Genomic DNA, 15898 nt, shown 5'->3' with positions numbered 1-15898 from the left:
AATCCACTAGTAGAGGAGGGTCAATATCATTACACCTAATATTTGGAGCCAAAATTTCAGTAGTTGGAAAATAACTAAAGAACAGTGACTGTATCATTATTTTGCTTTTACACTGAGATTGGTTAGTTTTAGGATGTAATTAGTCCATCTATTCCTGCTACAAAGGCTCTGTTTTATCATGGTATTAAAACTGTTTAAATAGGTCACCATTTGTGTTCAGATTACATCCAGACCTTTATGCTGAGTCGATTTCTTTATGTCACTGTGAAACAAAAGCAATAATGAATGAAAAATCCATCACATCATAATCCATTCGTTTTGGTACGGCGAAATATAACTAACTATTGTTTTGTTGAATTTTCTCACATAACAATCATGTGCTAGTTCAGCAAGCTCATTTGTTGCTTGGTAAACGCATTTGACCACATGATCCTTTATGCCAGTGGTCCTCAACCACCCAGTCGAGGGAAGGTAACGGTCCGTAGATCAATTGGTAGCAGGCCGCATAAGAAATCGTTAATTATTTCCGATTTATTTATTATCTGAGTCTGAACGATCTTTTATTTTGAAAAATCTTTTATTTTTTAAAATTGACAGTGTTCTCTCAGTATAATCTGTATCACCTGAGCGGCCAAAATTAATCCACAAGCAGCAAAATGAGTAAGAAACAGACGTCTTTGGAAAGTGCCCAGTGAAGGACCCACGAACTGCCAAGAAATGGACCCGCAATCCATTCGTCAACAAATCAGGTGAAACCACCATGTCTGTGGGAGATTATCAACTGCTGGAGATCGCAAATGATCACCATTGTTGTGAGAGCTAAATTGGATTAGGGCAACATTGTGGCTCAGTGGTTAGCACTGTCATCTCACAGCAAGAAGGTAGCTGGTTCGAGTTCTAGCTTGATCAGTTGGCATTTCTGTGTGGAGTTTGCAGGTTCTCCTTGTCGGTTTCCTCCGGGTGCTCTGGTTTCCCCCACAGTCCAAAGACATGCACTATAGGTGAATTGAATAAACTAAATTGGCTGTAGTGTATGTGTGTGAATGTGAGTGTGTATGGGTGTTTCCCGGTACTGGGTTGCGGCTGGAAGGGCATCCGTTGTGTAAAACGTATACTGGACAAATTTTTGGTTCATTCCGCTGTGGTGACCCATGATAAATAAAGGCACTAAGCCAAAGGAAAATTAATGATTTGGATCAGAAGAGAAGGATGTTGATCAAAAGAGTCATCATTTGCCCTTGAGCACTGGAAACATAGCTGTAATTTTATCTTTGGACCGCTGTAAAACTCCACAATGCAGAAATGACACATGAGACTCGCAGGGAAGAAACCGGAGTAGTGCATGCTGGGACACAGGGTCACATCACAATAGAGATGGCACAGAAACAGAAATGAATGGTGTTTTCAAAGAATGAGCTGTGTTTTTTTTTTCTGCAGATTTTGATTGTCTCTAGATTTTATCTGGCTGGAATTTAATGGGTCATGAAGAGTGGTTATTTTGTAGGTCTTTTAAAGGGACAATTCACCCAAAATGAATATTTGCTCACTATCTGCTTGTTAAGTTTAACGTCTTGCGAAGCGGCTTTCGGCTCCCAGTTTCCTGTTCTTAGCTGACAGGAGTGGCACCCGGTGTGGTCTTCTGCTGCTGTAGCCCATCCGCCTCAAGGTTGGACGTGTTGTGCATTCAGAGATGCTCTTCTGCAGACCTCTGTTGTAATGAGTGCTTATTTGAGTTACTGTTGCCTTTCTATCAGCTCCAACCAGTCTGGCCATTCTCCTCTGACCTCTGGCATCAACAAGGAATTTGCACCCACAAAACTGCCGCTTACTGGATATTTTCCCTTTTTCGGACCATTCTCTGTAAACCCTAGAGATAGTTGTACGTGAAAATCCCAGTAGATCAGCAGTTTCTGAAATACTCAGACCTGATGCTCGGTTTGAACTACAGCAGATCATCTTGACCATGTCTACTTGCCTAAATGAATTGAGTTGCTGCCATGTGATTGGCTGATTAGAAATTTGCATTAACAAGCAGTTGGACAGGTGTACCTAATAAAGTGGCCGGTTAATGTATATATCCCTGCCTAATATCAGATAACCAAAAAGTGATTAATTTAGTTTTTTTTATTAACTGTTAAAATATTGGTATCAGGCATGCAGCAAGTCCAGAGAATGTTGTGTACATCATGACTTTTAAATAAAATTCAGTTTATGGCCAAAAGTGGTCATAAACAAACATTTGCTTAATTCATATCTCGTGTTTAACAGGAAAAAATAAACCCATAAAGGTTTAAAACAAGCAATGTTTTCAGTTTTGGGTGAACTATCCCTTTAACATCTTTTTTACATGCAGTTGATAACCATAGAACCCACGGTGCATTTTGTATTAAAGTTGATTTCATATGGTTTCGTAAAACCTTTATACCAATTTCAAGAAACTATTTATGACAAACTTTAAAAAACTTTAGAATCATTTTTAATAAGTAGTTTGAACAAGCAGCAAAAATCATTTGTTTTGATATTATGGGTTGTTCATAGCAGGTTCTGTCCTCAAATGTGTACTACAATGTTTAATCAACCAGATTTACTTTTTTTTTTTTTTTTTGCAAATAAAAAATTGCAAATTGCCGGCTTCTTCCAGCACGTGTAATGTGATGTGGAGTACTTTTGAAAGATGCTCCAGTTTAGAGTACAGTAAAGCTCAGTCCATCCTCTTAGAGACTCTTTGTGAGCACCATTGTAAACAAGATAGTGGGGTGGTATTTATAGACCCTTACATAATCACATTCTCAGTTTACTTACGACTACACCCCACCTCATCCGAAGGCAGTGTGCTTGTGTGTGTGGTTTGCAGTGAGTTCACAGGCGTGGTTTGTTATTTTGGAAGTAATTGGCATTTTCCGTGCGTTTACATGCACGTTTATCTGATTGAATCAGCTTTTATGTACAAAAGAAAACCTTGGACGGAGGGATCAGGGTGTGTACAGAGTTGTACACACTGTATGTGGGCATATAGAGTTTCATGTAGCAATTGATTTGAAAGCATTAATGTGAAAAGCGTTATACAAGTAAACTTGAATTGAATCAGCTTTTGGTAGCAGAACGAAAAACCTTCGTCCTGATTGGTTTATATGAAGCTGGGTGTTGCTGTCTTTAAGTCTGAAGACATGTGGTGGCTGTTAAAGATATTTGTGGCACACATACTGTAATTATTCCCGCAAATATGTTTGAGTGTGTGTTGAAACTAAACTTTTGTGTATTATTTTTGGATTTTAAACTCATTCTATTCAAACTTTAGTTTGTTATAATATGCAAAACTCTACTTTTTATTTCATCCATCACACACTCATTTTCTTCAAAATAATTTGTTTATTAAAAATAGTTGATTTTTATGTTTAGGTAAGATGCAATGAATATTGTGTAGCTGATTTGGGGGTTCTACTCTGGGTATTTTAATAGAGATGGATTTTTACTCTGCTGTAATTAGTTTAGTTAAAGGTGCAGCATGCAAGTTCGACACCCAGTGGTTGAAATAGGTATTGCACACCTGGTTCAAAACAAACACAAGCGCAGGTTGCTAGATTGATGACACCAACAACAGTGTGCCGGACTGTCAAGCCTAAAGGGTGATTTAAACCATGATCTAACTAAAAGCAACGGCACATTATAGAAGATATATTTCTATATTAAAATGAGTTTTTGAGTTTTTTTAGAAACGGCTTCTATTTCTTGCAGCTGAACAACAGGATAAACTGATCACCTCAGGTACATCTCATGTGCTTTATTCAGTGTTAAATGATAATAATGTGAGTTTGAATGCCATTTCACATGACGTTTATTGCCATACTACTGAAAGCAGCAGCAGATAGTTCACCTCAGATCTTGACAATAAAATAAACCATTTGAAATTTAACTTTAGGCTAAAAACCAACACATATCAGTCATTTAGCATGTACATTTAATATGTTAAAGGTAATGTTAAAGCTTTAGTACCTGAGCGCTTCATGCTTGGTTTGTGCGTTGACATGCACTGTCAACCCTGGGACCTTATATAGACCGGTGTATGCTTTTTCAAATCATGTCCAATCAACCGAATTTACCACAGGTGAACTCTAATGAAGCTGTTGAAACATCTCAAGAATGATCAGTGGAAACAGAATGTACCTGAGCTCTATTTAGAGCTTTGCGGCAAATGCTGTCAATGCTGATGTACATGTGATTTTTTTTTATTTTTATTTGTAATAAATTTGCAACAATTTTAAAAACTATGTATGGTTTGTCTTGATAGGGGTTAGGTCAGGTTAGAGTTTGAATTATTTTGGCTTAAGTCAAAGACAATGTTGGATAATGTCCTGGTTTGAGCTGCATTTCTACCATTGTTGTTGGTAGTATTGTCTGAATTGATGAAATTGGGACTTCAACGGTGATAGTTTTCATTTTCAGCATGATAATGATCCGCTAATTGCAGTGAAATCTTATTTTGGTCATGAAATGGCCTCCACAGGGTTCAGACCTGAATATTACCTAAAGAAGAACTCTGGAAAGTGCTAAAAGAAATCTGATATCACACAGCACATTATTTCGGATTATGTGACATGATTAGAACTAAATGACATGAGTACAACTAAACAGTTCATATTGGGCTTGGTGCCAAGGGAAGCCACATTAAACATAGACTTTAGTATGAAGTGGAAATGTTGTGCTGTTGTTGTTGTTTTTTTGTACATATTTCCTATATTTTTATTCCTATATAGTTTGTTTTTAATAAAGAGACTGATTGATTATATATTGTGCCGAAGTCTTTGGCCAACAAAGCTGGTATAGTGCTTAGGACTTTTGTACAGTACTATATATACCTCAGAAAAAGGTTTGCACTTCAGTGACTTCTGACCATGAAACGGTGATGTAGCCAATTTAGCTTTCAAACAATAAAGTTCATTGTTAGTCTCAATATGATCTTCCGCGTCTTCAGGTTTCCGTACTCTAGGCTTCTACCACTTTCCCATAGAGATATCAGAGTTCTTCTTAGCCAACTGATGTGTAACCTGATGACCAATGTTCTGCTGTGTCTGCATATTTACATTGTCTCAGTAAGGAAAGTCAGATTGTTGCCACAGTGTAACTTTGGTGTCAGATGGTAGAAAAAATGTCTGTGGTCTGTTGTTACGTTGCTAATCTGCAGGTTAAATTTTACACAACTGATTAGCCTGCGGGCAAACACACAGTTGACTAACCAGTTCAACATTAGTTTAGTAATATGCTGGGTTTTTTTAACTTTCTTTTTTAATAAAACTTTTAACAGAGAGATGGAACATTTGGTCTTACCAGCAGCAGTTACTCTAATCTACCTTTTTATTTTTATTTTTAGAAATATGACAAAGTCAGCCATATTGTTTCTGAATTATTTAAATTTAGTGTCTGTATGACTTCATCCTCATGCAAAAGATATTAGGGAAAAGGTTTTGCCATTATTTGCAAGACATTTTAGTCACCATCATCTTGGTTTTATGCAATCCATTTTTACATTTTGGGCTCTATTTTAACGATCTAGGTGCAAAATCTAAGGGCATGTCCAATCCGCTTTATTATTAGGAATTCCCTATTTTAAGGACAGAAAACTATGCTTTGCGCCCTGGCACATGGTCTAACAGGGTTGTGCTTATGCTCTTAATTAGTTATTGGATGTGTTTTGAGCATAACGTGCATTAAACCAATCATAGTCTCATCTCACATTCCCTTTAAGAATCAGTTGTGTCACACCATGGCACATTTGCTATTTACATGGCGACATTGTAAGTGGATAAACTGAACGCTTCACTAGCAAGAAAACAGTTAAACAGACCATCTGCAGCGCAAGGATAAAGATCGAGCCTCCTCCATTCGGCCTCTTTACTTTTTATTTACGTTACTCTTTACTCTACTTGCGTGGATAAGGAAAGGTTTGAAACTCACTCCACTGAAGACATCCATTAACCTACATATTTAGTTTAGTTTGTTCAACTGAAAGATTTGTTTTCTAAATTCAGCTCTAATTTCCAGCAACTGAATAAATGAACAATAATAATGAAGTGTGGTAAAAAAACTGAGTTATATCCAAACACACGTCCTGTTCTTATGCCCCAAATGGTCCAAAACCCGACAGATGGACAAATCTAAACTTGTTTTTATTAAAACAAATATAAATATGCATATAATAAATAAAACTGCTAATAATAATTATAGCATTATACAAAAGCAAATGGTTATGAATATACTGAGAAAAGCCCCCGCCCAAATATATAAAAAAAGCCAAATATCAAATATTTGAAAATAAAGGAATGCTTTATCAGTGATTATTTTATTGTTAATTTATTATTATTATTACTATTATGATATTTCTATTGAATTCAAATGTTAATAAATATTGCATAAAATAATTGGCAGTTTATTAATTACAATAATGAGTTTTATTCTCAGATTTGTGAGCTATACATTTACAATTGTGGGATGTAAGCTGATAATTGTGCAAAACTAAAACAAATGTGAATTTGTGTCCCGCAGTTTTGACTTTGTTCTCAGGCTTGCATGGAGGGAAGTCAAAATTGAGAAGGGAAGAAGATAATAATTTTTATTTTTGTTCTGAATCTGTAATATATTTAAGGAGGAACTTGCATAAATATATTATTTTGTTCATAAATAGATAATGTATAATTGCTTTGCCAAAGTATGAGCAATCAATGATGCTTGCTTTGCCAGGCACCACCAATTCATTCATCATTTCCTTTTTTTTGTTTTTGTTTGCACAGGCAAAGTTTTTATGTAGCCTTTGACTTACTTTAACAGTCAAACATGACATAATTAAACCGAGATTAACCTGTCTATAATCTGCTTGTGTCTCCTGACGGTTGTCTGATAGCAGAAAGGGCCCGAACTGTTCAATACCTCCTTATTTCCCTGGACAAAGCTTGTCTGTGTTCCTGGAGATACTGTGTTACATTTGTTGAATCACTAATGAGATCGATTTGCCTCTCTGTGCATGTAAGCTCTCAGTAGCTCAACTGTTTAAAGATTTTCAGACTGTTGGTTTGTCTTTCTGCAGGTGGTTTTGCTATCGTGTTTCTGGTGAGGACTCATCAGGGCGTCCGCTGTGCACTGAAGAGAATGTATGTCAACAATGAGCATGACCTTGAAGTATGCAAGATGGAGATCCAGATTATGGTGAGACTTTTCCTTACATGGTTCTTTACATGCCTTGCGCTATTTAATAAAAAATCATCCTGCCGCTCAGCTGGTTGAGCATGACGCCAAATATGCTGGCTTTGCAGGGGATTCGGCGTTTCATACAGTGAGTCTATTATAAGTTGCATTATAAATTAGCTAGACATTACCTCAAGGCAAGCAGAAGTTATCAGGGTCCAAGCACTTTCACAGGAGGGAAAATGATGACCATTTTAGGATAGTCTATCAATTAATTGATCTATTTATCCATCCATCCATTTGTCGTTTCGTCCATCCATCCATCTATCTATCCATCCATTTGTTGTTCTGTCCATCCATCCATCCATTTGTTGTTCTGTTCATCCATCCATTCATCAATTCATACATCTATTCATACATCCATTTGTTGTTCTTACTTTCAATCCAACCATTTGTTGTTCCATCCATCCATTTGTTATTTATATTTCTGTCATCCATTTATCCATCCATCCATCCATTTCATGTTCTATCCATCCATCCATCCATCCATCCATCCATCCATCCATTTGTTGTTCCGTCCATCCATCTATCTATCCATCCATCCATTTGTTGATCTGTCCATTCATCCATGCTTTTGATGTTCTGTCCATCCATCCATCCATCCATCCAGTTGTTGTTCCATCCATCCATCAATCAATTTGTTGTTCTGTCCATCCATCCATCCATTTGTTGTTCTGTCCATCCATCCATTCATTTGTTGTTCTGTCCATCCATTTGTTGTTCTGTTCATCCATCTATCCATCCATTCATCCATCCATACATCCATTTGTTGTTCTGACTTTCAATCCAACCATTTGTTGTTCCATCCATCCTTTTGTTATTTATATTTCTGTCATCCATTTATCCATCCATCCATTTCATGTTCTGTCCATCCATCCATCATTTTATTTTTCTGTCTATTCATCCATCCAATCATCCATCAATTTATTTTTCTTTCCATCCATTAATTTATTGTTCTGTCCATCCATCTGCCCATCCATCAATTTACTGTTCTGTCTGTCCTTCTATCCATCCATCCATCCATCCATCCATCAGTTTATTGTTCTGTCCGTCTGTCCATCCATCCATCCATCCATCCATCCATCCATCCATCCATCCATTCATTTGTTGTTCTGGCCATCCATCCTTCAACCCATCTATTTATTGTTCTATCCTTCAATCCATCCATTTGTCGTTCCATCCATCCATCTGTCCGTCCCTTCATTGTTTCGTCTATCCATCCATCCATCCATCCAGCTATTGTTGTGTCTGACTGTCAGTCCATCCATTCATCTATCCGTTCCGTCCATCCATTTGTTGTTCTGGCCATACATCCTTCAATCCATCCATTTGTTGTTCTGTCCTTCAATCCATCCATTTATTGTTCCATCCATCCTTCCGTACGTCTCTTCATTGTTTTATACATCTATCTATTCATCCATTCTATCATCTATCCATCCATCCATTGTTCTGTCTGTCTGTTCGTCTATCCATCCATCCATCCATCCATCCATCCATCCATTGTTTTGTCATTGCTCAATTATCAATTTATTGTTCTGTCCATCAATTTATTGTTCTGTCTATCCATCAGTCCGTCCATCCATTTGCTGTGGTGTAGCCCCGTTTATTCAGTTAACGTGATCATTTTCTGTACTAACACAATTCTTACATCAGACAGACTCTTTCTTTTGCTGCATGCAAACACAACCAGTCCTATGATGCATCCATTGCACTGAAAAAAGACATACGGTTCATATTCACATGAGATGCACATCTCTAATGTGACTTATGGTTACATGTTTTTTCAGTACACTATTCTTTTACAATTCTGTGTGTTTTTACCATCCTCTTTTGTCCTTTTAATTTAGTTCCTCTTAATACATTTAAGATAAGCCCTTTACAAGCGAGCAATGCACAGTCTTAAATGGATTTTAAGTCTACTGTTCCTCAGTTTGCATGTCTTGCTGTAAATACGGTGAAGAGGACAGTACAGTGCCGGTAAAGGCCACTCATGTCCTCCGGGACAGAGTTTCGAACGGAGATCCAGTGTACTTCGCTGTGAGCCTTACTAAATAGAAGAGGGGAAAATGTCAGCACTTGTTTTAGCTTCACAAAGTGTCTTGCTGTTTCCAAATGAGCAGCTGCTCACGGCGCACTCTTAAATAGACCACTAACAAGGGGCATTTCAGATTTGTGAAAGAATGAGTTGATGTGAAAGGACATTGAACAGCTAAGCTATTTCATTTAAAAACTAGCATTGACTTAGTCGCCTCAAAGGCCCATTGTCTGAGCTTTTAGCAAACGATCTGAAAACAAAGTGCGCTTTCACATTTCGCCCAATAGTTAGAGGTTCTAAAAAAAGCCCCTGACATTAATCAATTATTTATTTGTCCACTAATTGAATTAGTAGAGAAAATTACATTTCGTAGTGATTTCAGTAGTTTAATGAGGTAATTTGGTTGAGTGCATATTAAGTATTAATTGGATGCTTTTTGTTTTTTCAATGTAATTTAGTGGTTGTTTTTTAGTAGTAGCAGTTCCAGTTACACACACTCTGAAGTAAATTATAAATATACAATCTTTAACAGTGTTTATTACATATTTTAGGTCTTGTCGCCTATCCAAGTTTTAGGAACAACAAATAATATCTTGTCTTCTAGTTGATCATTTGGTATCAGAAGTGGCTTATATGAAGGGCAAAGGCCTCTACATAGATTACACTTATTTTACCAGAATAAAATATGATCATGCCTCGAATTTTTTTTTTTTTTTTTTTTTTTTTTTTCTTTCTTTCTTATTTTTAATTATTTAATTGGGATAGTAAGGTCTGACTTCGACAAAAGTCTTTTCACTTAACAGAAATAATGTCCAGTATAGAATATAAAGTCATGCTGCAGTGGAAAAAGAATGAATATTGTGTATGACTCCCATGAGCTTGGAGGACTGCATCCATACATCTCTGCAATGACTCAAATCACTTATTAATAAAGTCATCTGGAATGGCAAAGAAAGTGTTCTTGCAGGACTCCCAGAGTACATCAAGATTCTTTGGATTCATCTTCAGTGCCTCCTCCATCTTACCCCAGACATGCTCGATAATGTTTATGTCTGGTGACTGGGCAGGCCAATCCTGGAACACCTTGACCTACTTTGCTTTTAGGAACTTTGATGTGGAGGCTGAAGTATGAGAAGGAGAACTATCCTGCTGAAGAATTTGTCCTCTCCTGTTGTTTGGAATGTAATGGGCAGCACAAATGTCTTGATACCTCAGACTGTTGATGTTGCCATCCCTCATACTGAACCCTAAACCCCAAAACATGATTTTTCCTTCACCAAACTTGACTGATTTCTGTATAAAGTTCCAAAAGGTCTTCTACAGTAATGATTGAGATGTCGTTCAACAGATGATTCATCAGAAAAATGTACCTTCTGCCACTTTTCCAAATGATCAACTAGAAGTTATTATTTGTTGCTTTAACAACTGGGATCGACGACTGGTTTGGGGTAAAATATGACCCATTCATTAATAGATGAATGGAACGGCTGCATAAATAATCAACTACATGAAATCAACCTAAAGATGCACGAAAGACACTTTTCAAATGATAATTTTGAGACCAGGCTTATACAGATCGTTTATACCAGATGCTGAATTGGTCACTCTAGGTTGACTCATTTGCAGTTATTGAATAATGATGCACCACTAACATGTGATTACTGTCAAGCTGCTCTCAGCATAAAACATATTTTATTAAAATGTGAAAGGGATTTTTATAATGAAAACACTTTGAATGGTGTTGTTAAAAAAGGTTTCAGTTTACATTTTTCATTTTCCTTTGAATTAGTCTTTTTATTCCTCAGGGGTCGCCACAGCGGAATGAACTGCCAACTTATTTAGCATTTGTTTTACACAGCGGATGCCCTTCCAGCTGCAACCCAGTACTGTGAAACACCCATACACTCTCACATTCACACTCATACACTATGGCCTATTTAGTTTATTCAATTCACCTATAGCGCATGTCTTTTGGACTGTGGGTGAAACCCGAGTACCCAGAGGAAACCCCTGCCAACATGGGGAGAACTTGCAAACTCCACACAGAAATGCAAACTCCAACTGACCCAGCTGGGACTCGAACCAGGCATAAGTACTGTCGCCTCACAGCAAGAAGGTCGCTAAATTAGTAAACTAAGTTTGTAGTAGTTTGAGCGTGTGTTTGTGAATGTGAGCGTGTATTTGTGTTTCCCATTACTGAGTTGCAGCTGGAAGGGCATCCGCTGTGTAATACATATTCTGGAATAGATGGTGGTTCATTCCGCTGTGGTGACCCTTGATAAATAAGAGACTAAGCCAAAGGAAAATGAATGAATTGAAAAATCGTATTTATTCATATTTAAATTAATATTTATCACATTTAAAACCTGACGTGGTGATAGATGGATGGATGGATAGATTGACAGGTTGATTGATCTATTGATTAATTGATTATTCCTGCTAATAACAATAAATAGGCCACGGATTTATGGATCGATGGATGGATGGATAGATTAACAGGTTAATTGATCGATTGATTATTCCTGCTAATAACTATAAATAGGCCACAGATTGATGGATGGATAGATGGATGGATGGAGGGATGGATAGTAGGAATGGGCCGGTATAAGATTCTGATGGTATGATAACCTTGGATAAAAATATCATGGTTTCACGGTATCATGATCACTGCTCTAAATAAGTTCAAGTTCATGTTCGGTTTATTCATATAGCACATCTCCAAACGGTCACAATGCTGCACAAAGTGCTTTACAGAGAGGAAACAGACAAACAGTACAGACATAATAAAGAAAACAGCAATAATGTAATTTAAAAGATAGCATAGAAAATGTAAAATAGATTATACAGAAATAGTTTGGTTTCAATGCCTACAAATAAAAACATAATTGACCCTTTAAATTATTCTGCCTAGTTAAGAGATGCTACCACAGTTGACCACATTAAACAGGATTAAAAACGAAAGCGTTAGCCCCCAGAGGAAGGGACTTATGCTTCAAATGACCTGGAAAATAGAAAAGTCTTTAAATTAGACTTAAATATCTGCAGTGACGAAGCCATTTTTACTTTTTTAAATTAGTACTTTTTAAATGTCTGGGTAAAAAACTAAACGTTTTCCCCCTTTTGAACATAATATATTTTATTTTGAGAAACATTTATAATATTTTGAAACAGTAAACATGTCAGGCTAAATAATTCAAATGAATCATTGACTTCTGCTGTCTTCATTAGTTTCAAAAATACAGATTTCTTTACATTTTAAAACAGCATCTTTTCATGTGTTCTGCTGGAGATACTGTCGTCCTAAAAAAGTAAACAAAAAAACAAACGTAATAAAAAAATCTTACACATTCCTTAGGAACGGTATAGCAGAAAATTTTGGCTGCATTAGAACCTTGACTTTTCCAAACCGCGGTATACCTTGAAAACTGTTATCGTCCGATGGATAAATGGATGGATAGATTATTCCTTCTAAAAACAGTAAATAGGGGATGGATGGATGGATGGATGGATGGATGGATGGATAGATAGATTATTCTTGCTAATAACAATAAATAGGTGTTGGATGGATGGATAGATAGATTGGTCGATCCTGCTAATTCCATACAATGCTAATTTCTTCAACAGAGAGACCTCGTGGGGAACAAAAACATAGTAGGCTTCCTGGACTCCAGCATCACAGCGGTGGGATCAGGCGACGTTTGGGAAGTTCTCATACTGATGGACTTCTGTAGAGGTCTGTATGTACTTCTGGCTTAAACTACAGATGAAATCAAAGCTAACATATATTTTGTTAGCTCACATTGCTAGTTTTGTGGTGAACAATTCATGTCATTTGAAATTTATTGTGACGCATCAAATAGTTTGCTCTTGTGATTCTTAATTAAAATCTGAAAAAAGCTCTTCCTGTTTGTTTTCAGTTAAATTATCAGATTACGTCTGTCTGAGGTATTGGGCGGGGCTAAAATACTTAACCACGCCCCTCTAACTGTCAGTTTTGACAACAAACAGAAATTGTGAGCAGGAGGAGTCTGTTAGGTTGTAATAACTCTCCCCGAACCTTTTTCCCAATCTTTTCCAATTGAAATGCCTAGTTTACTACATCCACTCAGGTCACAGTAGAAAAAACAAGCCACGCCCACCCTTTTCTCTTTTGATATTCCTTCTCTAGGAACTGCGTCACAATATGAAATAGTACAGCTTCTGGTTCATTTAGACACTGAGATGAAATGTGATTTACATTTCAGATTAGATTTGGTACTAATGTTCCAAGAATTTTCTGTTCTCTACTAATGCAGGTGGGCAGGTTGTGAACCTGATGAACCAGCGTTTGCAGACGGGCTTCAGTGAGTCAGAAGTGCTGCAGATCTTCTGTGACACATGTGAAGCCGTCGCTCGACTGCATCAGTGCAAAACTCCCATCATCCACCGGGACCTCAAAGTATGTGTTTTCCAGGCTATCAGTATTCAATTTTTTTTCAAGAAGGAAAGTTCTGTTATTGTTTATTCACCTTCATGTTTTTCCAGAGTCTATATGACTTTTTTTTATGAATTACACCTAAAAATGTAAAATTATTTTGTTATGTTGCACCTTTTATTCATTCAATATGAAACTTAATATTTATATATGATGTTTATTATTTACATTTGCTTCATTTAATGTTATACATTCAGTACATACATGCACTCACCGACCACTTTATTAGGTACACCTGTCCAACTGCTTGTTAATGCAAATCTACTGATCTACTGGGATTTTGACGCACAAGGGTCTCTAGGATTTACAGAGAATGCTCAGAAAAAAAGAAAATATCCAGTGAGCAGAAGTTCTGTGGGCGCAAATGCCTTGTTGATGCCAGAGGTCAGAGGAGAATGGCCAGACTGGCTCCAGCTGATAGAAAGGGAACAGTAACTCAAATAACAACTTGTTACAACCGAGGTCTGCAGAAAAGCATCTCTGAACACACAACACGTCCAACCTTGAGGCGGATGGGCTACAGCAGCAGAAGACTACACCGGGTGTCACTCCTGTCAGCTTAGAACAGGAAACTGAGGCTACAATTCGCACAAACTCACCATAATTGAGCAACAGAAGATTGGAAAAACATTGCCTGGTCTGATGAGTCTCAATTACTGCTGCGGCGTTCGGATGGTCTGGTCAGAATTTGGCATCAACAACATGAAAGCATGGATCCATCCTTCCTTGTATCAACGGTTCAGGCTGGTGGTGGTGGTGTAATGGTGTGGGGGATATCTTCTTGGCACACTTTGGGCCTATTAGTACCAATTAAGCATTGCGCCAACACCACGGCCTACCTGAGTTGTCATTGTTGCTGACCATGTCCATCCCTTTATGACATCTTCTGATGGCTACTTCCAGTAGGATAACGCACCATGTCATAAAGCCCAATCCATTTCAGACTGGCTTCACTGTACTCAAATGGCCTCCACAGTCACCAGTTCTCAATCCAATAAAGCACCTCATCATGGATGTTCAGCCGACAAATCTGCTGCAACTGCGTGATGCTCTCATGTCAATATGGACCAAAATCTCTGAGGAATATTTCCAGTACCTTGTTGAATCTATGCCAAGAAGGATTAGGGCAGTTCTGATGGCAAAAGTGGGTCCAACCTGGTACTAGTAAGTTGTACCTAATAAAGTGGCCGGTGAATGTGCATGCATACATGATATTTATATACGTGAATACTGTATAAATACACATATGTACACTGTAAAAAAAATCATCCTGCTTAGAACATTTTGAGTTGAATCAAATGAACTTTTCTAGCCTTAACTTCTTAAATTGTATGTTATTATATTATATTCATTTTATGCATATAAATCATTAGAATTTGAATTACAGATTAAGGATTATGTTTCATTATACATTTCCTACTGTACATTTTTCAAAACATAATTATTTTTTAGTAAAGTAAATTTGTTCAACTATTAAGGGAGCTGATAATATCGACCTTTAAATGGGTTTAAAAAAATAAAAAACTGCATTTATTCTAGTCGAAATAAAACAAATAAGACCTTTATCTAGAAGAAAAAATATTATAGGAAATACTGTGAAAAAACTCTTTCTCTGTTAGGCATCATTTGGGAAATATTCTAAAAACAAATTCACAGGAGGGCTAATAATATGACTTCAACTGTATATGTGTCTCGTCTCTTTGTATGTGTGTGTGTGTGTGTGTGTGTTGTAGGTGGAGAACATCTTGCTCCATGACAGAGGTCATTATGTGTTGTGTGATTTCGGCAGTGCCATCAACCGCTCCCAAAATCCGCAAACAGAAGGTGTGGCAGCAGTAGAAGAAGAAATCAAGAAGTGAGAGCTGCTTTCTTTTGTTTGCATTACACACTTGAATTGTTCACATCAGTCATATTACATTCATGTGTGTTTTAAGGTACACTACTCTTTCATACCGTGCTCCAGAAATGGTCAATCTGTACGGAGGCATGGTTATCACTACTAAAGCAGATATATGGGTGAGTCAAGTCGAATAATCATTTACCTGCAGTGACAACAAGGTATTTTTAGTAGCAACCGAAGCTTTTGTGTCTAACTGATTATTGATGAATATGTAACCACTTTCATAGGATTATTAAAGATCTCAAAAGTTATT

General features: G+C 37.1%; 1 protein-coding gene across 5 annotated transcripts in view; it reads left to right on the top strand.

Moving 5' to 3' along the window:
• Positions 1–15898, top strand: part of aak1a (AP2 associated kinase 1a) — a 90123-nt gene that overhangs the window by 19669 nt on the left and 54556 nt on the right. For all 5 annotated transcript variants that reach the window (XM_056463076.1, XM_056463075.1, XM_056463074.1 and 2 more), the window contains exons 2-6: positions 7079–7197; positions 12896–13004; positions 13567–13709; positions 15479–15600; positions 15680–15761. In XM_056463076.1, coding sequence (XP_056319051.1) covers positions 7079–7197; positions 12896–13004; positions 13567–13709; positions 15479–15600; positions 15680–15761 — 575 coding nt within the window. The remainder of the gene's footprint in view (positions 1–7078; positions 7198–12895; positions 13005–13566; positions 13710–15478; positions 15601–15679; positions 15762–15898) is intronic.

Source organism: Danio aesculapii, chromosome 8 (assembly GCF_903798145.1).
Source record: "Danio aesculapii chromosome 8, fDanAes4.1, whole genome shotgun sequence".
Lineage (NCBI taxonomy): Eukaryota > Metazoa > Chordata > Actinopteri > Cypriniformes > Danionidae > Danio > Danio aesculapii.
The sequence above is the reverse complement of the archived record's forward strand: the minus strand, read 5'-3'. Positions and strand labels throughout refer to the sequence as shown.